General features: G+C 53.3%; 1 protein-coding gene across 2 annotated transcripts in view; it reads right to left on the bottom strand.

Moving 5' to 3' along the window:
- The window catches only part of LOC141474583 (opioid-binding protein/cell adhesion molecule homolog), a 312,645-nt gene that overhangs the window by 101,128 nt on the left and 185,990 nt on the right, over window positions 1–25,527 (bottom strand). The window contains exon 2 of one of the 2 annotated variants that reach the window (XM_074162541.1): window positions 8,008–8,092. In XM_074162541.1, coding sequence (XP_074018642.1) covers window positions 8,008–8,092 — 85 coding nt within the window. Of the gene's footprint in view, window positions 1–8,007; window positions 8,175–25,527 lie in introns of those variants that run through there. The other variant, XM_074162540.1, reaches the window with a different exon arrangement.

Below are 25,527 nucleotides of genomic sequence, written 5' to 3'. Positions count from 1 at the left end.
CCCCAGAGCTGGAGGCAGCACTCGGGGGGGGGTGTCTCCCCAGAGCAGAGCAGAGGGGCAGAATCCCCCCCCCTCGCCCTGCTGGCCATGCTGCTGGGGATTCAGCCCAGGGTGCAGGGGGCTTTCTGGGCTGCCAGCGCACGTAGTTGGGTCGTGTTGAGCTTCTCACCCACCAGCACCCCCAGGTCCTTCTCCCCAGGGCTGCTCTCAGTTCATTCACCTCCATTATCCTCACACAAGACTACTGTCCCCTGACCGAAAGCTGCAGGGAAAAGTGTGCCCAGGTTCGTGCTGGGGAAAGGAAAGACTCAGCATGAAGAGACACTGCAGAAAAGGGCTCAGAGCGGAGGAAAAAAACGTGAGAGATGCTGTTCTCTGCCAGAGCACAACTCTGGTACTCCCAACTCCTACCCACAGCCATAACTGCCCAAAAAACTCTGGGTCATATCACTCCAAGCCAGATCTACAAGGACCAACGCAACCACAGACTCATCAGAGGGTGAAGAGCTCAGCTCCCATCTCTCCTTCCAAAAATACCATACACTCACCCTCCTTTCTTGGGACTTTGTTGGCTCTCTGCAAAATGGGGACAAGAGCAACACGCTCCCGTGGCTCTCAGAAGCCACGACACAGAGCGGGATGTGTTACGAGAAGGTGCCTGGGGAGCAGAAACCATTTCTTCTTATCAACTTCCATTATTATCACATTAATGTCATCTCCGCTCACAGGACGGATGCTCAGGTGCCCAGGAAAAACTCCTGGCTCTTCCCTGCACCTCCACGGGAGCGGGGTGGCCAGTCGGCAAATGCCCCCAAGAATTATGGCAGGGTTCCCGGGCCCAGACACGGCTATCGGTTCCTTTTTATGAGCCTTCATTGTTATTACCACCTATTTCTTTTTACATTCCTGCCAAAATACCAAACATTAATCTCCCTCGCTCCCTGCAGGCAAAACATGGGTAATTGGATTTATATGGGTTAGAAATTTGTTAGATTTTATATATATATATATATATATACACACACATACAGAAAAAAAAAAAATAAACAAATAGGAGGTGGGGGGCCACACTTTGCCCAGGTTTTGGGTACCAGAAAGCTGGGTCAGGCCAGAGCCCCCCCCAGCATCTCAGCATCCCCGTGGTCCAGGCAGCCGTGGTGACTGCAGGGCTCTGATTTAGGAACTCATCCCACAGCCCTGAACTTCATGCCAGGGGAGTTAATCGGATTTTCCTTCACTTCACCCTTTCCACCGCTCTGTTTTTTGCCTTTACCCATTCCCTTCTCGCACCTCCCGCTTTCTTGTTCCCTCTCCCAACTTTTCCTCGCTCTTTTTCCACTTTCTCCCTTCCCGGCCTCCCATTCCCCTTCTTCCCTTTCTCCCACCACGGGAAGAAAAAGCCAAAAACACTCTGTGCCGCAGCTCCTTGGGTTTCCCAGCTCCGAACCCCACCTGCGCCAAGCCCCTTAGCGGAGTCAGCACAATTTCCCAGGGACTCCTCTCATCCTACGCCACAACCGTTGTTGTTCTCATTATCCCCCCTCAGCGGAGACGCCGACTCGGAGACCCATTTGTATCCCGAGGAACAAGTCCGTCAAGCGAGCATAGTCATGGAAACGACTCATTTTAAGCAAATCTGGGGAAATATTCATGGGGAAACAGAAGTGCACCGTGCGAGTATTTTGCACTAAAGATCCAACCTTAAAGGGTTCTGTCTGTCAGGGAAGACAAGACCGAGGCATCAAATCAAACCTGCAGTAAACAACCCATTACAGGCTAAGAATTCTTGGCAGGGGCTGCGGGGGAATTATTTTTCTCATTAAAAAAACAAAAAAAAAAAAAACAAAAAAAAAAAAAAACAAAAAAAAACCACCAACTAAAACACCAGCAAAAGCAGAACATCCTAACCCTCAAAGCCTGCTCTCAAGGACGGAAGAAGAAGTGATAGTCACCGAATCAGATATTCCTTATGAACTGTCTGCTCGGCTGCGGTATCTGAAGATTATCTCTTAAAACAATATGTCCAGCTGTTGTAAAAAAAGCAGCCGTGGTTTAGGGCGAGGAGGAGGCAAACTGTGAGGGCACTCAAGGGAACAGAGAAACTCCTCGGAAACCCGGGGATAGCCGGCTGCGCCCCCCCTTTTCCTTCTGCGGTGTTAACACCTAATCCTTTCCCAGAAACAAAGACCCGAGAGCTCCCGGAGCAGCGCGGGTGATCCCAAGGAAGGACAGCTATTACCACCCCAGGTCCCACCGAGTTTATTATCCTTGCACAAAGATCTCGTGTACCCTATAGCGAAAGGATTACTAACGGTTCAGTCTCATCCCCCGGAGCTGAATATCACCCCTTGTAACTATTTCTGGCTAATAGAGCTCAAAAAAAAAAAAACTTAGCGTTGGGGTGGGTTTTTTTTGCTAGGGGAAAAGACCTTCCCAGGGCTGGAAGCCTGGGCCTCGGAAAGGGGATGGTGAGCAGCTCCTCCTCCCGCTCCAGAGCTGGACCAGCTCAATGTGGTCTCAAAAACAGGCTTTTCTGAAGCAAAAAAAAAAACCCCAATGCTCTGGTTACGATCTCCGTGTTGGCAGGTTCTAGCTCTCTGCTGCTCGAGTCCTGTCCGCCTGTCCTGCCTTACACAAACCAGCAAGCCCTACCCCGACCCGAGTCAGAGACTGAGATTTATCTTTCAAGCAAGGACACCAGGACTTCAAACTCCCTCCAGCACCTCAAGACCAGGCTGGACGGGGCTTTGAGCACCCTGGTCTGGTAGGAGGTGTCCCTGCTCCATGGCAAAGGGTTGGAACTGGATGATCTTTGAGGTTCCTTCCAACCCAAACCGTTCTACCATCTCCTCCCAATAAGGACAACGGCACGGTGGGGGGCTGCGAGGCTGCTCCAGCCCCACCAAGTTGTGAAGGGGACGCAACCAGGGAGGTCACCAGCTACTTTTGCCTTCACGCAACGGGTTGGGGTGAAGGGAGCCCTCCTGAAACCCACCCCCCCCCCGGGACCTTTCTCCAACCACCCTTCTGACGGGCTGCAATATTACAGGGGAAATTAGTGGGCACTGTAATTATAACTATCAGGAGCAGATAAGACAAGTTAAATACCAGCTACCCAGGGAGAAATTATTATGCCAGCCAGGAGGATCCAAATGCCAGAATCCGTGGCTGTAATTTCACCGAGTCGCCAATTACAGCGAGCTCTACCTTGGAAACGGCAGGTATATATTTAGCTGCTCCAGAAAACTTTTTGGGTAGGAGAGGGAAGGAAAAGAGGGAGGGAGGGAGGGAAGGAGGGAGGAAGGGGGCAGCGATGGAGCAAGTCCTCGCTAATCTGCTCTTCGCTAATCCCCATGCTTTTAGCATTTGCACACACACACAAAAAAAAAAAGCAGCAACTCGCTCTCTTCCCACTTCTCAGCAAGGATTTAACAGCAGAGAACGCGGCTGCATTAACGTTTCTTTTCTCTGCCGGCTACCGCGGTGGCACGGCAGCAGCGGCAGGGGGGTGTCACAACCCCCATTAACAGGCAGGTAAAGTGAGGGCTGGCGGTTTGACCGAGAAAAAAGTCCGTCCGTCCGTGTCCGTCCCCCCAAAAAATCTGATTTCCCAACTTCCCACACCTCCGCCCCAAAATCTGCCGTCCTGCCGCCTGCTCCCGCTGGTTCTATTTTATCGAGGCCTCATCGCGCGCTGGGAAATGGACTGCGGTAGATTATTATACCAAAAAAAAAAAAAAACACCAAAACCCCACAAAAAAAAAAAAAAACAAACAGCACTGTCAGAAATAATTAAAACTATAATTGCAAAACTAAATGGAAGAACGGCATCTCATGATGTTTTATTCGGGCTTTTTGGTTTTAATTGGAATTGTTCTCCTACTCGCTAACGGACAAAATATAGCCGGTCGCAGAGCCTTGGATGCGAATGAGCCAAGGTCTCACGGTTTTTTGGTCCCCTTTATGGGCAAGAAATGAGGGAGGCCAAGGGCTCGCCAGAAGCGAATAGAAAGGCAGAGGGGGATTTGAAAAGCTGCCTTTAAATACAGGGGAAAAAGCATCTCTGTATTATTTAGTTTAGAGAAAAACCTGGTTATAGGTGCCTAATGTTTTTCGTACAATCTTAGCACCGCCTATAAACACTCATTTGTTAATCACTGCTGACAAACAACCGCTGTTGGGTCTGTCTTACAGATGGGGAAACTGAGGCCAGGCCTTGAGTTCCGCTGTGGCGACAGCCAAGAAGAAAACCCGGCACGCCCCGTCTCCTGGCTGCTCCCTCCAACCGCCGAAACACACTCTCCTTGCCTTATAAAAAAAAAAAAAAAATAATAATAAAAGAAAAAAAAAAAAGGGCCAATATTTCTTAAATACAGATAAAACTATAAAGCCTTGAAATTTTGAGCAGCTGTTGTTTTACGTCTTTATGAACTGTACTGATGCCTGTTATAAAAGGTCGGTTGGCTGGCGGCACAAGCAGTAATATCCCGTTTATTATAGAGCCCCATTTACTACACACACACACACACACCCCGTTTTAACACCCCTTGAATATTCGCCGTGGCAGCGGCGTTAACCTGCGGCTCAGGGCACCCTGGCAGCCCTCTGGGACGGGGAAGATGCTTCCACCACCGCGATGGAGTTGGGATAAAACCCAACCCATGGTTTCTAGCCCACTGGGACCGCTAACGGTGCTGGGACCCACCAGCGATGCCCCCCCGTAGCGACCCGGGGGGGTTGGATCCAAGAAGCATCGTGCGTAGAAAGCTGAGACTCGGCGGCGCTTTCCCCAAAAGCAGAGGCTTAATCTGCGTTTCCGCACCAAATCCCAGCTGGGAAATTAAAAAGCGACCTTCTCCAACCTCCACGTCCGTTACCAGCGTGCTCCTTGCTCCGTTCCGTGTCCCAAACCGGTGTGTCACACGGGTTACTGCTGCCATCTCAATACCTGCCCCAATTCACAGCTGGGGGCTCTGTATTTCACAGCCAGGTAAGAGGCAGCTTGATTTTCTTTTTTAATAATCCACGGAGAATTTGCAAACTGCCGTGGAGTTCCCCGGAGAGGAAAGTTGCACGACTATTACGGGAATAGTTTGTTCTTAACAATAAAAAGTAGCGAATTATCAACAACTTCTGCTTAAAACAAGGGAATCGTTTGCGGCTGATCTAAGATGACCTAGAAGTTGCCTGTAGATGGAGCCTCAGTTTCTGCAAGGATTACGCGGAGCCTCCCTCGGAAAAAAGGGTGGAGAGCTGGAAATGGAAGCGCCCAAAATCCAATACAGGAAAACCACAGCCAGCCTGAAAAGCCCCCAGGTTTCCTCCGCCGCCTGCGGGCGGTTCTGCTCTCTCATCTCCTCCTTTCTGCAATGCAAGAGCTGATCCTGGAAAGGAAAGAGCTGCCCATCAACCCTGCCAAAGCCAGGGAGACTTCTCAGGCTCAGCCCAACTCATGACCGAGCAGCAGAAGGATGGGAGAGGACTCTCCCCTCCAGACCTAGAAGGATTGTGATTAATCCTGCAAGTACCATGAGCTGGAATTACAGGTCTTGGGTTTTCAAGACCTCAGTTTGAGCCCCCCAAAAGTGCCATTTTGCAGGGAGGGCAGCAGAGGACACCACATCTGCTCCTACGATGGGTGCACGGACTATTTGCCAGGAGAAAAACCCATCGGGTGCTCCACATTAGACATCTACCACCAGCATCACCCACATGCAAAGACTGCCCAGGGCAGTTTTCCCTCCCTGGTTGCCCGTGGGGTACTGCAACCTGCAAATAAATCCCCAAAATTCTCCACCTTTGGACTTCTGTGTGCAACCCACGGCTGATGGTACCCCTTTGGGTTGCTACGTGCAATGTCTTGCCCACCTCTAGCCCTCAAGGGACCACGGAAAGCTTCTTGCTACCCAGAGGGGACAGGGAATCAGGGGTGGGGGAGAAGAGGGGGACAGTTGGGAAGCAGCAATTCCAGAAGGAGATGGGGAGAACCGAGGGCAAACGGGAGCTGGAGGCCAGAAACCCGATAGCAGCAGGGAAAAGCTAAACTTGAAAAGACAAAAGGAGGGGGTGAGAGGATGGAAAAGATGCACCAAAGAGCCTGGGCAGGAGCAGATGCTGAGGGGGTAAAAACGGGTGGAGAACAAGTGCTTTTGGGGCAGGGGGTTCCTCTAAGAGCCAACACTTGGAATCCCAACAGGGGGATGCAGAGTGTCTTACAGTAAAGCTAAAAGACCCCACCGTTCCGGGGCTGGCTGCTTCACAAACATCCCCCCTCCCAAACAGCACAGAAAAGAGGCCAGAAGCTTAAAATAAAAATAATAATAATAATAATAAAAGGAGATCCAAGTCAGCCCTCTGCTGGCAGCAGGCTTGGCTGGAGACGGAGCCGTGGGGCTCCCCGGGGAAGGGGCTCAGCCTCCCCCCCCCAGGCACCCATCCTGCTCTGCCCCCCATGGGCACTGTCCGTGAGACCCCCAAAGCCCACGCTTCACCAGGGGGGGCGAATTCAGAGAGCGAGGAAAAGAGCACCAAGGCCAAAGGCATCTCCCTGGGGGGTTGTCTACTCCTCTTTAAAGTGCCTTGCTCTCCCCAGCTCAGGTTAATCATCGCTGCTGTTCAATTAGGAAGAGCACAAGGAAACTTGCCCTCTGCTCCCCTGCTGTGCCACGGGCCCCCCCCCCAGTTACACGGGGTGATGACAAGCGTGTCCCTGGCTGGGACCGAGGAATAGGGATGCTCCGGGCACAGGCAACATCCCGAAGTCGGGAAGACAGACCAACGCCCCTCTCAGCAGCACCCACCTCCAGCCGGAGCCAGTTTCCCACCCCCACGTTACGCACCCAACATTTCCTCTCTCCAGAGACCACGGAAAACTCGCCTGACCTTCCCCCCCCGCCCCCCCTCCCGGGTGTCTCCGCCGCATGGGTGAGCGGAGCATCCTCTGCCCACACCAAAGCTCCTCATCCCTAAGAGGAGATGACACGCCGGGCTCGCTGATGCCAACCCTCACGCCTGGCTCCGGGAAGAGCATCTGCTGCAGCCCTGGTCCTCCCAGTTTGAGCGAGGTGGGCACCCCCACCGCTCGCTACTGCGGGAGAAAGCAGCCGACTAACTCCTCCAGACTCACGTCCCACCACCCCCCCTAAGCTTCTTCCTCAACTCCCAGCTGGATTAACCAGCTCGGGTCCTCCTGAAACACACACCAAAAGCCAAAAGAGACGCGAGCTGACTCCCTCCGAGAAGAAAAAGGGAAAAAAAAAAAAGGGCTGGGCTGGTATCTGCTCATCCGGCCACGATGCCTGTCGAGAGCCCCTCTCCTACAACGGGTGATGCACCACGTACACCTGTAACTCGTTCGGGGGATGGAAAAGGACCGCTCTGCTGTACGGTGCGGCACCGAAGCGGCCCATCTGCATACAAGCTCGCCCGCATTTTCTCCCGCGGCAAACCGCGGAAGGTAAAAGCATCCATCAGAATTCATAAGATGCACCCCTGGAGTAAAAGATTGATTTGATATTAACAGATTCGTGCCGAGACTATAAAGCGATGGAGGCGAAGCGCTGACACCTCGGAGGCATCGCAGCCCTGGAAACCCGCTGGCGATGCTGGCTGGCATCGGCGCAGGCAGTGCGGACCCCCCCTCCCCTCCCACACAGCCACAACGCACGGAGACACAACTTTGGGAGCGTCAGGCAGCGCTAACTCACTGTCTGCCACCTAAGCCCCTTTGTCACCTCCCCGTCTGGCACCCGCAGCCCCCCGCCAGCACCCCCGGGAGGTTGCCAGCCCCACGCTGCAGCACAAACACATCGGGGCCCCTCTTTCAACCGCTCCAGCCCCGCCGCGATGGGGACGAGCCCCCGAGATGCACGCAAAGTCTCCGGCCGGTCCCGGGACCCTCCGGCAGCCCCGCTCGGCGCACAGCATCCCCCCGAGAGATGCAGCCAGGACCCCCCCCCAATCTTCCCCCACACACACACTCCGAAGCAGAAATCCAGCTGTTCCTACCTGAGCGTGGCACTCTCCCCTTGCCGCACAGTCACGTTGTCCATAGCTTTGGGGAAGGTGGCATCTCCGCTGCGCACGGGCACTCCTGCGGGCACAAGGAAGAGCAGCCTGAGACAGAGGACGACTAGGCACCTCCAGGGCAGGGCTAAGCACCCACCGACCCCCATCCTGGCCAGCAGGGACTTTTCCAGCAGGCAAAAAACACACCCGACAAGGCCACCAGGAACGAAAAGGATGGGAGGGTGGGGGGGGAGGGGGTCAGGGGGGAAAAGGAGGGAGGGGGGTGCGTGTGTGTGGGGATGGTGGGGAGCAAAACGATGCGGAGCTCCACGGAGATCAGGAGAGCCCCCGGCAAGGCAGCCTGCGAGCGCTGAGCCTGCCGAGCGGCATCCGGAGGGAGTCCCCAGTATCCTTGGGTGAGGGAGGAGGACCGGAGGGCTGGGGAGGAGGAGGAAGAGGAGGAGAGGAGGTGCAGAGCAAGAGATGAAGGTCACAGATGTGTGTCTGCTCGAGACGCTACTTTAAGATTCAGTTGGGCACGCGCTGCGGAGATCTGGCATCAAAAGTTTATAACCCAAGGAGGAAACGTAAGTGTCTCTGGCAGGAAAGGGAGGGCGGCCATAAAAAATAGGCTGGGGGGGGGGGGGGGGGGAGGGCTCAGAGTTGGGCTGCTTGCCGGCTGTTGGTCTTTCGTTTAAATCATAGAGGGAAAACGGAAAAAGAAAATGAAAAAAAAAAAAAAAATAACCAAAACCCCCAAAGCTCCCCAAAATGTCGCAAGATCGAAACTTCCCCGCGGAGCTGCAGGCGACGTCCCCCCCACCGGTGGGGCGAGAGGCTCGGCAAAGCAGGTCTGCGGAGGATGCTGGGGCTGAGGGGTGGCGGGGGGGTCCGGTTCAGCCAAAAATGGTGGCGGAGGGGTGTCGGGGGATCGGGGGAGGCGGCGGTAGCAGCATCATCATCCCAGCCCCGCCGGCTCGGCTGGCCGGCAGCATCCCTGGGCGGCGCGCAGGCTGACTTCCCGGGGTTGTCATGGCAGCGGCTCCATCACTGACCGGCACTTTGCCTCCCCGATACACACACACACACACCCCAACCCCAGCAACACCCCCCCACAGACACACACACACACAGAGACAGGCGGGGAGACGAACACTCCACACGCCAGCCTTTAACCCCCGCCGCGCCACGCTCAGGAAACCCAGACACACATATTTCCACCACCCCCCATCCTTCCTTTAACCATTTCAAGCCGGGGTTCTTTTCTCACACTCGCCGTACAGCCCCCAAAAAAGCTGGATGGTGGCTCCCCTGCCCACCCGAACGCCTTCTCTGCATCCTTCTCTGCATCCACCTGTTGCTGCATCTCCCACCCCGCTGCCTGCAGGGCTGGGACCGGTTTCTCCCCTTTTCCTAGGAGCTGGGAGCCCACCCACAGGCAGGACGGGGAGAAAACACTGTCCTGCCACCCTGCAATCGCCCCTCAGGATCGTGTAGGATGGAAGGGAGCTCCAGAGGGTCTCCTCACCTCATCCCTGCTGTCCCCACTCCCTGCCACTGAGATCGTTGCAGTAGGAAGCCCGAGGGCTTTCCACCCAGGGCAGCACCAAATTTCCTTGTTGGGGACACCTGGAGACCACCGTTCACCTCCCCCAAAGAGCCACCGAGACCTCGGTGACCATCCGGACACATCTGTCTCTGTGCCTCCAAAAGAAAACCGGCCTCGGGCTCCAACCCCCCCCCCAGCAGTGGGCTCTACAGTTCCTCACGTCCAAGCCAAGACAGGCTGGACCTCCGTCGGGTGCCTTCCTCCGAGGGGCATCTGCCGCCTCTACTGAATACATCATGGGGAACCTGCCTCCTCCCAGGGGCTAGAGGAGAAGCAAAATGACCAGTGAAAGAGTTTGAGCTATTTTTTGGGACCCCAACCTCATCCAGAAAGCCAAAGGCAGCTGCTAAAACCTGATAAAGAGGTTTCAGGAGGGTTTTTCAGTGATCCCGAGCCCTGATAGCGTATGTTATCAGCACAGCAGGTCCCAGTATATGACACAGAGACCCTAAATACACCGCTAGCCACGGGCTAGCACTGCAGAGAGGCGTGCTGGCTCCCGGCACCAGCTATGGCTGCAGGCACCAGAGGGATGCTCACTGCAGCTTGGATAAATAGGACAGTCTGGGAGCCGAGGGAAGCACCGAGAGAAAAGCCAGGCTGAGTTTTGCCACCAGAAAGCTCTTCAGCTGCCGAAAAGTTGCCTTAACCCCGAAAATGCAGGTTTGGCTGCCTCAAAGCCAAGCATCCTTCAGGGGTGGGGGGGAAGGATGGGGAGGAAGGACACTCCATCTCCTTCCCAATCTGCTCCTGCCCTGGCACAGAGGAACCGTGGCCGCTGGCAGGGAGGGAGAGGCAGAAAAGAGTCAGCACAGACCCACTGTGACTCCCCCCCACCAGTGAGAGCCCCCCCCACCCAGGCACAGGACAAGCTGGGGGGGCGGGAGGATGCTGCAGGGACCAGAAGCTCCACTGGGTAAAATGGTGTTTAGCCCTCGGGATGGGAAGCTGGAGATGGAGAGTGCGTGTAGCAGAGAGCCTGGCAGAGCCGGTGCAACTCAGGAAAAGGGAGATTTAAAGGGGGAGAGGAAAAAAAAAAAAAAAAACACAACCAAAAAAAAAGCCCATCTGCCTCAGAAAGAGCTTCTGAGGAGGCTGGAGAGACATGGCTACACGAACAGATGTAAAAGCAGGGCACAAATGGATAGAGAGCGAGCTAAATACAGACAGGTAAGCACATATGGGGCAGCAGGGAGGAGAGAGAGAGAGAGAGAAAGGGCTAGAAAGGGAACACTCTACATATTTACGTAAGAGAAACCTCCCTAACTCGGGAGGGATAACCTGGAACAGCTACGCAGGAGACTTCAGGCACTACCTCTCAACCACGCTGGCCCCAGAAGCCGCTTTGGGCATCTGACGGCAGATGCAGGCAGCCAGAGCAGCCTCTCCTGCCCCCGGTCCTTCTGGTCTACCCCATCACAAATATCCCCCAGCCCCACTGCTGCGGTTGGACGCTACGCCCCGAGTGATCAGCCCCGGCATCAAACGGGGGGAGCGAGCTGGGGGGAGAAAAGGGCCGGAAAAGGGAAAAAGGAACTCGAAATCCAGGAGGCTATAAAAATCTGGACGCAGAGACGCAAAGCCTTTCGAACCCAGAGAGTTCGCAGATCCTGGGGCTGTACCGGGTACTCGTGCAGGTGGCTTCGGTTCAGGTCCACGGCTAAAAATATCGCCGGGCTGAGAGGGACGGGGAGGCTGGCACAGGCCCTGGGGGCACCAGGCATATGGCAGCGGCGGATCCTGCTCCTCACGGTGACGTTAACAAGCCCTGACCTTCTCTCATCATCCCAGAGGCTCAGAAAGAAACTGAGACTGCAAGGACGAGTCCCCTCCGCCCTCCCCTGTCTCTCGCCTCCCAGCCCATTGTCAATCTCGGCTTTTATTAGCAGTGCAGTTTGGCCTCCATCTCCCTCGGAGATTTCTCCCTCGTTGCTCTAATCAGGAGCTTGCAAATGTCAAGAGTACAGGCCTGGAAGTAATTAGTGAGGGACCAGAGCCCGGGGGCTGCGGAACAGCTCAATGGCACCGCACCGAGGAGCAGCCTGCAGCCTCCGGGACCCACGGACATCCACCCTGGGTTTTATTCTTCGGCCTCACTGCTGCTCCCGGATTATTTTCCCCCCCTTCTCCACACAGCTCAGGGCACGGCAAGATGCTCACCGAGCAAGTCCAGCTCCCTTGAGACGAGCTGAGACGAGGGATGGGGAGACTCCAGTGACACCAGGGCCCTACACACTTGGCCAAAAAGTGTCACCTTCAGCTCACAAGCATCCTTCAGGACACTGCCTCTTCCAAAAGAGCTCCAAAGAGTATTTCTAACTCCTTTAAAACAAGACACAGACGTTCACAGCTCCCTGCCTGGGTAAGGGAACCCTACACAGCTGAACCAAGGAGGTGCACTTCACCCCAGGACAGCAGCTTCTCCCGTGGTGGCCACAACCAACCACCGTGTCCTCGTCAAAAGGGACAACACGGTCCTCACCAGGCAGAGAAAACTGGAAATCTTAAGGCAAAGATCACAGGGAATAGCTTGTTTTTCTTTTCCCGAGGTGCACTTCGATGTCTCTAAGCCTCTCAGCCTTGTTGGCAACCGAAGGGGTTAATGCTGCCCCCAGGAAAGCAACAAAAAAAACCCCAGCAGAGCCAAAGGGGAGAGGAGTCCTTGGAGGAGCTGGGCTTGTTTAATCAAAGAGCTAATCCTTGCTCGCAGGGCTTCGCCCCCCAGCGCTGGTGGAAGTTCTCCAGATCTCCCTCTGGAAACCCCAGATGAGCTTTTTCAAAGACACCCGGCTCCTCCCCAGTCCCCGGCTTGCAGAGAGCTCTTCTCGGCTGCGCTGCCCCAAAACGGGGCTCTTTTACCGGCATCCCTCTCCCGGGGCACGTGAAATTCCCAGTCCTGAGCATCTTGGCCGCACTATCTGGCCAGAATACCTGTAACACCTCCGTGGCAGAGAGAGAGCTGTGTCTCTTTGGTGCCCTGCTACGTACAGATGGTGTCTGGGCTCGGGGCTATAAGATTTTTAACTAATATCTTTCTGCACTATTATCCCCTCCCTCCCTTTTCTCCCACCTCCTCCTTTCTCTCCCTCCTTCTCTCCATCTGTCCCTACTCCCCTTTCTCTTCTCCACCTTTTCCTTCTGCACACTTGCAGCTGCTAATTTTTACCCGGCATATTTGGCAACCCATCCTGACACCTCTTCCCCCACACCCCGCCGCTCCTCTTCTTGCTTTTCCCCCCCTCTTTGCTGCCGAATATTCTCATTTCTTCACCCGAAAGACGGAGCCCGCACACCCCAGGAGAATTCGCACAGGAGGGAGAATCACATCTCCCCATCCTGGGATAAAGCCAAGCAGCCACCGGCGCATGGAAAAGGAGGGGGGGTGGGGAGGATGACAGCAAAGCATCACCTTTTTCCCCAGGAGAAAAACCTTGGAAAAGCAATTTACAGCTGGATTGACCACTGGCACACTCTGTCATGTTCCCCCCCCTCGGCCTCTCTCCGCCAGATTTTATTTATCCCACTTAATTTTTCCAGTTGTTTTATCTTGTTTTATCTTCACACTAAATCAGGCTTTTCTCCACCAACTGAACTTTTATTTTCCGTGCTGTTACATTTAATGCATTTTATCGCATGAATTTAGCCCAAAAAAAAAAAAACCCAAAAAATCCAACTGCTGAGGTAATTGTGAAAAAAAAAAAAAGCAGCCTATTCTTCAAATTGATTGCAGTGTTCGAGCTCGTTTGGGTGGAAAAATGCAAACTCCAGCCTCCTGCTCCTCACTGAAGCCCCATGGCTGGGCTGGCGATGCCCAGGTTGCCCCTCCAACACCACCCTCGTGCCCTAAACATACACCTAAATCCTCCCCGCTTCCATAAAATCCATCCAGGGATGTGCAAACCCAGCTTGGGTGAGGCAGAGGAGGTTCAGGAGGATCCACAACCCCAGCTCCACTGTGGGGCGACGGCTGGGGGTCTCCTAAGGGGATTAATTTACACTTAATGCTCAGCATGTGGCTAAAATGCTAAAATCCCCCCAGACCTAGGGTGCCCTTAAACCCACCAACCGAAATTCAGAAAAGGAGGCAGGCTCTGAAGGCACCCACCTTGCAGAGAGGAAAAACAGCCTCCCTCATTATACCAAGTATTAAAGGATTAAAAAAACCAAAACACCAACCCACCCAGCTCTGAAAACCCAAACCCCAAAGGGGCTGAGACACCCAGCGACGGCGGAACCGTCACAACATCCCCTGAAAAGCTTGAAAGGCAAAGGTTTCATTTTCCAGCAGCGTTTCTGACAACCATCCAGGCTTATTTTTATTATTTCTTTTTTTTTTTTTTTTTTCCTCGGGAAAGCAAAATGTTAAGATTTTCTTTGCGACGCCAAGATGCTGTTGGTCGTCGTTCCTGTTGGTATTTAGTGCATTTGGGCAAGTTTTCAACTCCCATGCGGTCTTTTCCCTGAAAACCCGGCTCTCGAGGGAAGGGGGCTTTACAGACGTGCGACATTTTACTTCCTTGCCAAAGCCATTTCCATATCAAACCGCACCAAAGTTGAGCCTGCTTCGTGGAGGACATTGTCTTGCAGAAAGAAAATACATCTAATTGCCAGCAGAATTGCCAAACAGCACAACAACACAACGCTGCAAGGTGTTTGCCGGCATCCCGCTTCCCGGAACCCCGTTCCCAAAATTCCCACAGCCCCAGGAAAAATCAGATTGGGGCCAAAAAGGGGGGAAATGGAGCATTAGAGATAGAAAAAGAGAAATGCAGGGTAGGGGGGGTACCTTCAGATGGGCTTCCTCGGGGTGGATGGAGGTCGAAGGGTGGGGGGGTCTGCAGTCACCCCACTGTAAGGTGGGGGGGACAGAGGGGACCCACAGACTGCCCTGCTCGCTGGGGAAAAGCAAGTGAGGTCTGGAAGGCTACCATATCTGCAAGGGCACAGCCATTAAGGGCACATTTATTTGGGGGCGGGCACGGGACACAGGTAGTCCCTGTTATCCCCTTAATCACAGGGTGCAGACAATTCGCTGCACATGTGGTGCTCCAGCCCCACGGCACCTGTGGGAAGTTGGAGGGGGGAGGCAGCTTGTCCCCACCTCTGCAGGATGAGGCCAACCCCCCTTTGGACAGGGAGCACAATTAAAAGCCAACCTGTTTCCATAACACCCCAAAAAACCATGGGTTTTCCATAGCAGGGTGGCTCAGGGGAACCTAAATGGGGTACAGGCACCTGTGTGTGTGTTACGGGCTGCTGGGGAGAGCCACAGGGCTGTAGGGTGGGCAGCTGCTGGGGACAGAGCCCGTGTCCCCCCCCCCCCCCAAGACAAGGGCAGGGTGGGCAGGTTTGAGGTTGTAAAATGCCCTTTCTTGCTCTGAACCCTCTGAGCTGTAGGGGACAGAGGGACAAGGGACAGGAGAAGGGGGACAAGGGGTTCTGAACACTCTGAGCTGCAGGGGACAGGAGAAGGGGGACAAGGGGATCTGAACCCTCTGAGCTGCAGGGGACAGGAGAAGGGGGACAAGGGGATCTGAAGCCTCTGAGCTGCAGGGGACGGGGGACAGGAGAAGGGGGACAAGGGGATCTGAAGCCTCTGAGCTGCAGGGGACGGGGGACAGGAGAAGGGGGACAAGGGGATCTGAGCCCTCTGAGCTGCAGAGGATGGGGGACAGGAGAAGGGGGACAAGGGGATCTGAACCCTCTGAGCTGCAGAGGATGGGGGACAGGAGAAGGGGGACAAGGGGATCTGAACCCTCTGAGCTGCAGGGGACAGGAGAAGGAGGACAAGGGGATCTGAACCCTCTGAGCTGCAGGGGATGGGGGACAGGAGAAGAGGAACAAGGGGATCTGAACCCTCTGAGCTGCAGGGGACAGAGGGACAAGTGACAGGAGAAGGGGGACAAGGGGATCTGAACCCTCTGAGCTGCAGGGAACAGGAGAAGGGGGACAAGGGGATCTGAACCCTCTGAGCTGCAGGGGACGGGGGCAGAACTGCTCCATCCACCCACAGCCCAAAGTCCTATTTCGAGGGAAGGGAGGGAAAGTAGGTTACAGAGAGCAGAGGCAGACGAGCTGCTGTAAACAGGGCAGCAGCGCTGCACGCCCCCACAGGCTCCCGTCTGCTCACAGCATGGCCAAGCCCCATGGCCCCATTTGTCCCCGTTGCCACCTCAAAGGCCCCCACATAGCCCCAAAGTGAGAGCAGGGCTCTCCAAGGGAGCTCATGGGAGGGTGCAAAATCATCTGCCAGCCTAGAGAAAGCCCTACACGCACTTGGGTTCCCACCATGCGTGAACATCTCAGGTTGACTCCAAACCCTACGAATGAGCCCAACGCTGTGCCAGGACGTGGAGGTCCAAGTTCAGCAAAAGCCACAGCAGATGTTCGAGTGTCACAAGCTGAACCTGAACCACAAAGACAGAGAGAGGGGGAGCAACAAGCAGGAGGCCATGCATGGGATGGTGGCCTCCAGCTGAGGGCACTGGCCACCCCAAGGCCCAAGGGACCAGGAGCACGGACCGGCCTGAAGGCATCTCTGAGATGAAGGAGTTAAAGGAAGATGTGCAGACGGGAATGGGTGCGACGTGGTTTCTCCATCATTAATACCATATTCATGTACCACCTAATGACTTCTCAATGGCACAAGGTGTGGAGGCACCATCCCCTTTCCTATCAGTCCAGGAGCAGGAGAAACACCAGGAAAGAGAATCTTGACCACAGATGGCTCGGCATCACCGAACCTGGGCATGAAATGTATATTTGAGTCTTTTCAGCCATTACAGACTAGAAATGGAAAAGGGGACCCGGGATTTAATCTCCTGGTAGGTTTATGTCTACCACGGTCTCACCCTGACCGTGGGCAAGGAGAGAACCTCTCGGAGCCCCTCAGCTTCCCCCCGCCTGGCAAGGAACATTCCTTCCCTCTCCCGGGAGCATTACAAGGCTCATTTCATAGACGCTGGCAAAGTGTTTTGCGAGCTCTTAACTGAATGAATAAAAGAACAAATAAATAGATAGCACATAGTCCTGTTTATCCTGTTTCTAAATAGGAAGCCATCGCGTAGCCTCCGGGCTTATTTACAAAATACGGAGACGTAGAAATGATCAGAAATGATCAGGGAACAGTTGTGCCACCTACGCTAGATGCTGGATAAGGGAAACACCACCCTCTTGGCTGTCCTGGGAGGCTCAGAAACGTGCCCCCAGCACATATTCAGAAGGTGAAAGAAAGGAAAAAAATCACATCTCCCCACTCTCCTCAGTGTGTGTTGGTATTTTTCACACCTGGATGACACCAGAGCCACCCACCTCGGGGCTGGCAGGGCCAACACAACCTACTGGTTGGCCCTGGGGGGTAGGAGGACCAGGAGACCCCCCCCAGCACTGGACTGAGCAGCAAAGCCATCCCTGTGCAAGGTAGCCATAACTGATGACTACAAGCCCTGGTGCCTTGCACAGCCCCGCTCCGACCAAGGGTTTGCAAGCCTGGATCGACCTCCGACTTTGGCAGAGTGGCCAAGAAAACAAGATTTAAAGATAAAGAGGGAAGGAAGAAGAGAAAAATATGCCTGATTAATTACCTAGAGATGACTGGGAGCTTGAAAAGCTGTCTCTCTCCCTTGCAAACAATGGCTTGTGCCCTGCAGCACCACACTTTGTGCTCCACCAGCCCACCATGCACCCTTCATCCCTTCCAAAACACCCCTCTCCTATGAGGCAGGATGGTCCCCCATGGATCACACCATGGAGCAACACATCCCTCACCCTGTCCACCACCACCCCAGGTGAGCTCAGCAGCCTCCCTCTGCCTTGACACACTCGTTTTCACCATACACATGCACCCGCTCTCCCAAACTCACCAAACGATGTGCACAAGCCTTAAGAACATCTTGCTGGAAGGGACGGGAGGGCTGGGAGCAGACGGGACCCACGCGAGGTCCCTGCAGAATTGGGGAGAAAAAGTCCCCTGTTCCCCATCCTCGTCCCTACACGCTCACCATGACAGCATCTTCCTCCCTTCCTCCCTCCCATCCTCATCCCTGCACGCTCCCCATAGCGCCACCTTCCTCATCCTCACCCCATGGCAGGTTTGCCCATCATGTCAAGCAGATAAAGGTCTAAACACTTATTCTCAGCCTGTCTGAACTACCCGGGCTTTCTGGGCTGCAAATCCCAGGAGAAATAAAAATTCTCAGCGTTTCCAGTCTTTCCCCTCCGTGGCCAGTGCAGATGATGGTTTTTTTACCTTTGAAATTCTCACTTCTAAGGGCTGCAGCGAGGGGCGGGGGGGGGGTGGAAACCCAAAAAACATTAGGTGAAGGAAGGAGCTCGGTTCCTACAAGCTTTGGAGAAGTTCCCTGGGAGCTTGATTTGAACTGGGTAAACGCCAGTGCAGGTCCCCCGCTCTCGGAGCCGGTGTATCCGCTCCCTCCGTGTCTCGCTGCTGATTTATTCCCAGCGGTACCGGGCACAAGGAGATAAATATGCAAGTTGCAAAGCCAGGGTGCGGATGTGAACATCTCCATCTTCCCGGGTCACTTTTAATTCATCTTTTAGAGTCAGCCTGGTCTGAGCCGTTCGCTTCTGACTCCAACCCAATTCTCTTCAAAGCCCAGGCCTGTCTGGATTCTGGGATTAAAATCTAGGTATTGCAGCAAAAAAAAACCAAGCAGGCTTTATAAGCAAGAGTAACCTTGGGGGAAGGGTTTGACTGCGGTTTCAAAGGCTGAGCAAGGTTTCTGCTCACAGAAACTCGGTTCTGCTCGCTGTCAGCAATCCCTGCTATCTCCAGGTTGCTGACAACCTGACAGTCTCCCGCGCCGCACTCAGGAAACAACCTGCAAAGCCCCTCATCCCATTCTGCAGAGAGAATAACGAGGTAGGAAAAGACAAAGGAACCCAAATATCTTCGGAGAAATACAAGACCCGCCCGAGGCCACCCTGGAAGCCCAGGGTCCCTCCGATGGGCGTCGTTCCCCATGGACACAGCCTTGGAGCAACCAAAGTTGCCACCAGGAGCTGGTTCCTCCACCAACAAATTGCCCTGAGGTTCCTTCTACCATATTCAGAGCAAAGCCCCTCTCACCCCACCGATTCCAACAAGGACACATCGCTGCAAACCCACGACCGTTCCCAAAACAGTTCCAAAATGATGTCCCCAGGCTCGATGGGGGGTGGGAGGGACACGACAAGGCCACCCTGCCCAGGGCTTTTCATCCCCAGGGACGAGTCTCCGACGGCACGATGGGCTACAGAGCTCCATCACTCAACTACCCCCCCTCAGCCTGTATCTCCTCATGCACCTTGTTGTTAAAGCCAGCGTTTTTCACGTTAAGCAGCTGCTCTAACATAAAGCAAAACTGCCGAGACAAACACGAGCGTTGCAGATGGGCGGCATTTTCTTCCTAACTGCTTTATTTTTATTTATTTGTGGGGGGTTTCCGCCCCCCCCCCCCCCCCCCCCGCCCCTTCACCCTTTAAAACTACCCCTGCTATTACGGCTGGGCTCTGCAAGCCACCATCCTGATAAGCAGCCGCTCGTTGACTTCTCCTGGCCCTCGCAGGCTCTTCTGTTCATTGTTGTTTCTCTGTCGCTACAAATTGGCACTTCTAAAGAGATTTCCAGGCCAAGTATTAACCCCCTCCGGAGCCCAGCCACATAAACACACGCGTTATTTGTCAAACGAAGGGGGAAGGCAGTCGAGCTGTAGGGAAATCTAAGTGACTTGTCTGGAACAGTCGGCGGAGGAGCCGAGACAGACGTCCCCAAACTGCCACAGGACCTTATCCCTTCCTCCCAGCCCCGTCTGCGGCCGAAACCCTGAAATCCTCCCCCTGCCCCATAAATCAGCCGATGCCGGCTCCTTCTCGAGCCAGAAATAGGACCCAGGAGCCCTGACATCACACGGCCATATTTAAGCACAAAACAAGGTTTCCTCTCGTTGCAAATCCCAGCCCGAACTCCTTTCAGAAAAAGGTTTATAGAGGTTTTTATTTATCGTCAGCTCCCGGATGATAAAAGGAGGCTGCTACGAGTCCTATTTATTTCCCACCCTCGCAGGGACTGGAGGGGCTGGGATGGGAAACAAATGAAGGGCTCCGGCGCTGACCCTGGGCTCGTGCTGGTTTGCAGACCCGCTGGGTGATTATTTTATAATAGCTGATAGCATCTGTGATTTAATGCAGCTGTTAGAAATTAGCAAGGACTCCATCGAAAGCGTCCCAGTCACTCACGATAACAGGCTAATAAATCATTCCCCCAGTGCTCCCTGGCATTTATGGTTCTATTTTAGAGATGCAAAGCATAGATCCGGCTGCTCTCCTGGATTTATTTTTATTTATACTTTTAATAATGCAATTAAATAAATAAATTTAGGATGTTGTGACTCTGTTGCCAAAAACAGCACTGATGAGAACTTCCCCTGCATGACTTCCCTTCGTTATTTTCTCCCCACTAGCCAATTAAAGGGAAAACAAATGGCTTCAAGGCTCCTCCAAGATATTGTTTCCTAGGCATGGGGTGAAGATCTCACACCCCCGAGATCCAGGGGAGGCAGGAAGGGAGACAGGGAAAGCTGGGGTGGTTTTCACTCTCCTCTCCATCCGTATTTCCTCCCATCTCACCATTTGCTTATAACATTTGCTGCCTGGGATGATGTGCCTGGTCCAGACAGAGCTGATCGCATGGAGATGGAGGGGAGCCCCAAACCCTTCCTTCTGCCTCACAGCACGAGGGAAGGACCGCACTTTGTGGTGTCCCAAATGGCTCCACGAACCTCACAAGAGATGGGGTGAGGAGCAACGCACCCCTCGGTCCGTCCACCATCACCCCAGTGAGCCCAGTAGCCTGCCTCTGCCTTGACACACTCATTTGGGGTTACATTTTGAGCTTTTGTGAAGTTCCCATTCTTCTTTTTCATTTTAAATCTCCTTATAATGAGCCTTATCCTGCCATCTCTCACGTGGCCAGTCTGTGTTCGTGCAGGGAGCCTGACAACCACCCGGACATCCTCGGGTGCCTTTCGAGGTCAGCTTCATCTCTGGGGGGAGGGTTCCATCACTTAGAGACCCGACCCATGCCCAGATTGACCTGACCCCACCTGCACCCTGGGATCAAGGCTGGGAGCAAGGACCCCAGAATCTCGCCTCAACATCACCAACCTCCTCATTGCAACCCACCAAAACTAAAAAAAAATTAAAAAAAAAAAAAAAAAAGAAAAAAAACCCCACTATTACTTCTCCATCTAAGAATATTTTCAGTTAATAAGGAGAAGGAAGCAATTTATTTCTCTGCCACGCACTAAAATCTGGTGTTAGCAAGTTTAGAGTCAGCCAACAGTCTGTACAGACTTCGCCAGAGCTGAATCAGATCTCTGCTGGGTCCGTTTAAAATGCTCTAAGCATTTTCATCATACCCTTACTTTTAAGTAGAGTTACAGTCAGAAAAATTACTCTGCATACACGACCCCAGAGGTTTCATATTTCTTCTCCTGCGGTGACAGTTCCTGACCAGATCTGCTTAATTTACAAGTTGGGAGATAGGGTTGCTTCCCCCCTCCCTCCACCTTCCCCCTTAAAACTGCCAGCCCTGCAAATTCCTCTGGAATGGAAATTCTGGCCACCTCAGCGCAGGATATACAGCCCCAGGAATGGCTCCCGAGACACCAGAGGGTGGGAGAGGGAAACTCATCCTGCTCTCCATCCTGGAGCCAGATGCTCTCACCACCCATCCCGCTCTTCATCCCGGAGCCGGATGCTCTCGCCACCCATCCCGCTCTTCATCCCGGAGCCGGATGCTCTCGCTACCCATCCTGCTCTCCATCCCGGAGCCGGATGCTCTCACCACCCATCCCGCTCTCCATCCCGGAGCCGGATGCTCTCACCACCAACCCATGACCCAGAAGGAGAAAGGATGTGAGGATCCTCCCCAATCAGATGGAAATCACATGAAAAGAACCAGCTTTTAGAAAGCCCAATATACCATCATGTTCACCATGTCTAGCTGTGAGGGGTTGTTTTTTTTTTTTTTAATTATAGAAACTGATTTTTCGCAATTATCATTTAATAGAATGGAAACTATCATTAAAGTAATGGGTTCAACCGCTCTGATCTTTTCCCATTTAAATAAAGACGGATGGAGAAGGCTCTGAGAATTGGCACCACCCACCAGATCGGCGTCTCTAACGCGGGAACGCAATGGGGTCAGACAGGAGAGAGCTGCTACTGGCATATTCACAGCTCCCCGTGGAGTGAAAACAAACAGAGCTGCTCCCCGCTGCCCCGAAGAGAGAGATTCTAGGTGTGCCGAGGAGGGACAGGCACAGAACCACACAGCTTGGGACCTCAGAGCACCTTTTCTTGGCTCCCCAAGTAAGTTTTTTTGGTGCACGCATCTCCCATGGATGGAGAAGGGGTCACAAGCCCAACTGCCCATCCCAGGTCCTTCCTGCCCTTCCTGGCGGTGCCTCCGAGTAAATCACAGCCCCTGACCCACCATCAAACCTCTCCAGATGTCCCTCCTAGCCAGCAAAGAAGTGCTCTCATGACTGTAAAACCCCATTAATGCCTTCCTAAAAGAATAAAGTCCAGTCAGGTATTCCCATGGGAACAGCCAGGGCTAATCCTGCATCCAAGATGCGAGGCAAAAAGCCCCAGTGCCCTCTGCAGAAGCCACCTGGTACCAATTATTCCCTTTCTCACCCCAAATCCTCCTCTTAGCATGCAAGAAACTGAAAAAGCCTTGATCTCCAAAGAAAGCAGAGGGCTTCAGAAAGCACTTTTAGCAATATTTTTTAATAATAAAAATTCTAATTAAATTTTCACATGTTTAAATACATTTCTCATGTATTTTCATTAATAACATTCTGGGCCATCGTTAATTTGATAATCTCCTCGCTGTCTGCAAATAGATTCCCCCAGATTCTCCAGCATACCTGGCACACCAGCAGCACGGGGAGCTGAACCAGCTCCCACACCAGGCTGGACATGGGTGGCAGAGGTCCACAGTCCTCCGCTGTGGTCGATACAAGAGGGGATGGGAAACCCAATCCAGAGGACAACCTGGAAATGGGTCTTCAGACCCAGGAACCCACATTACACCGAGCCTCTGGTGGAATATTATGGGAATATTCTCCTTGCTAGGACAACTACAAAGCGGGTGAAGAAGCAGGAGGACAACAGGCATCGCTTCTCAGAAAACATCCTATTTTCAAGCCGATTCCCAGGCGAAAGAGAAGCCACTCGACTTCCCAAAGCCTTAAGGATGTGCTGAGCTTCAGCTCCTCTTGTTAATGGGCAAGACAAAAGTGGGAAACGAGAAATGAGCCCGGATATGCCTCGATCCGTTCTGACTTCTGTGATACCGTCTTTAGAGAGGGCAAAAAACCTGTCTCTGAAGATTAATTCAAGCTACTGGTTGATCACTGCCTGGAGCAAACTGTTACTTAGTAGCCAGGCAGAGCTCTTCTGCCGTTTTGTATTTATTTTATTAATATTATTATTATTATTTTTAACCGTGGAATCATTTTATTAATATTAATAAACCCGCAGAAAGTGCTAATTTCCTCCATCATTCTCCTAATTACCTCTATTGAATTGTGAGGATCATCTGCATGAATAATGACTCCCCATGCATTCGCTTCGCCGTTCCGCCTCTGTTCAGCGAAGACATCGGCAAGAGCTGGATCCTGCACCCGCAGACAGGAGGGAAGAACCTTTCGAACCAGCGCCAGATGCCTCCTACAATCAGCAGCCGGTGACCAAAGGACTCTCCCCCAGCCTCAAAAGCCTGGCAGGGGTCACCAAATCCATTCTGCATCAGTTCAAGGGATGGGACAGGTCTGTTAAGTATTTCTCAGTGCACAAAGTCTCCTTCTGCTACTCTGGAGCTCCAATGCCCTCAACAAGCACTTTCAAAAAAGGACCACATGGGCAACCTGTTGCACGGTGTCCAATCTCCCGGCCACCCCTGAGTCAATGCCAGTTTGGGTTACAGGTTTTGACCGAGGTGGAATCTCACCCCGGATTTTGGTGCCAAGAGCGAGGGGCTGGTGGCATCTCCAAGGGATGTCTCCCTTTGCTACACATTGACTGGGACCAGAAGGTCCCAGATGGGGTGGAAGAGGTTATGCCACAGTGACAGCTACTCCTAAAGCAGGGTGTGCAAGACAGTCTTCCCAGGAAAGACTGAGAACAGAGACACCTTTTATTGATTTCCTTTGGGTTTTTTTGCTGATGCCAAGATGTTTTCCCTTCTTAGATCGCCTCTAAGATCCTGAAACCACGTTTTCCAGCTCTGGCAACACCCCAAGTGCTGGTGTTCAGCCCAAAACCGAGGAAGACCCATCAATGTCACCTCCACCGCTCCTTCACATGGCTCTGGAAGGCGAGTTGGGAGGAGAAGGGACATCAACACATCTCTACAGCCTGTGACTCCAGCACTGCCTGGCAGTCACAGCTGCACAACACCCTCTGGCTCGGTTGGGGACCATAAGTCTTTAAAAGATGTATGATGTTCTTGGATGGGATCCATCCCCCTGCAGCTATGACAGGCTTGCAGGAAGGCAGAGCTCTGCCAGCACACGGCAACGTGAGGCTGAATCTCTGCTGATGGGCCCCTGGCGTCCCCTGCTACCAGCGCTGACCGCTGCAGGACATCTGGCTGGGGAGAAAATTCCACCTCCACCACCACCATCGCTGCTCTTATCCTGGAAAAAACAGCTCCCACCAACCGCTCGCTCAGGCAGAGGGAAAAAATGGGACTTTTCTGACACCCCCACCCCATTTAACTTGCCGTGATTACACTGAATTTACGCGACACCCAGACTTGCTGCCCTCCAACCACAACCCTAAGGTGGGTTGCCTTTCTGCCCCCAGAAAGTCCTCTTCTGGCAAGGGAAGAGGACACACGTCGGTGTTTTCCCTCCGCTGGCAGCGGCGTGGCGGGGAGAAGGAGGGTAGGTTAGCAAGGCTCTCGCTTCACAGGATCATATTTGTATTCATTTTCATGAACTCCCCATAAAAGTCACTAATAGAACACAATCTGCTAATTAAATTTCACTCAGGAAGGCATTTTCACCTTAGATTAGCAGTGTCCTTGCACATTTTTTGCTACTAATGTACTAATAACATCTTATTTATCTTATAAATGAATTCTGTTAGACTTATCATTAAATTTTAGATATTAACGCACCCAAATGAACCCAACGTGAAAGGGGGGTGAATAATTCCAAAGGGATGGAAACCATGAGTCCGTTTTCCTTTCTTTTTACTGCTAGGAAAGAACGGCAGTGGGATGATAGCTCAGGGGAGCGATGGCCTGCCTTTAACTGCTGCAGAGGCACGAGGGAGGGCAAGGAGCCCCCAACCAGCCCCCAGATCTCAGAGCCAGGGATGTGCTACCCAAGAAAAGGGCATGCAGAGCTTCTGCAACCCCAGATCTTCTTTGTGGTGAGGTCTATGTGGGGTTTCACGCCACAGAGAACGTAGGAGAGGACCAACAGCATCTTGCCCCACGGTGGCCGTAGCTATAACCTGCACCGAAGCTCAGGGGTCCCAAGGACTGGGTCTCCCCCCACCCAGAGACGCCCCATCTGGGCATGCAGATCAGCTGGAGACACCAGATGCTGCACCTGCTTCCCAACCCGGGGCCTGGATTTAAAATATTTGTGGAAGGGAGGGAGGAGGTGGGGCGGGGGGGAGAGGCGTTCTCGATCATGAATCTTGGCAGGAGGCAGCTGCTGTCTGAGCTTCTCCGCCACCGGCTCCAAGATGGATAACAGACAGGAGGCCAAGCTGCAACGTTTAAACCCAGACCTGCTTTCGCAGGCTGCTGAGCACCATTCCCCTTCTGGAGCCATATTTTCTGGCTACGCGTCCTCAAACCTTCCTCGCGCGCAGCTCCACAGGAG

This window comes from Numenius arquata, chromosome 22 (genome assembly GCF_964106895.1).
Source record: "Numenius arquata chromosome 22, bNumArq3.hap1.1, whole genome shotgun sequence".
Classification (NCBI taxonomy): domain Eukaryota; kingdom Metazoa; phylum Chordata; class Aves; order Charadriiformes; family Scolopacidae; genus Numenius; species Numenius arquata.
This window is presented reverse-complemented; position numbering and strand designations above follow the sequence as displayed.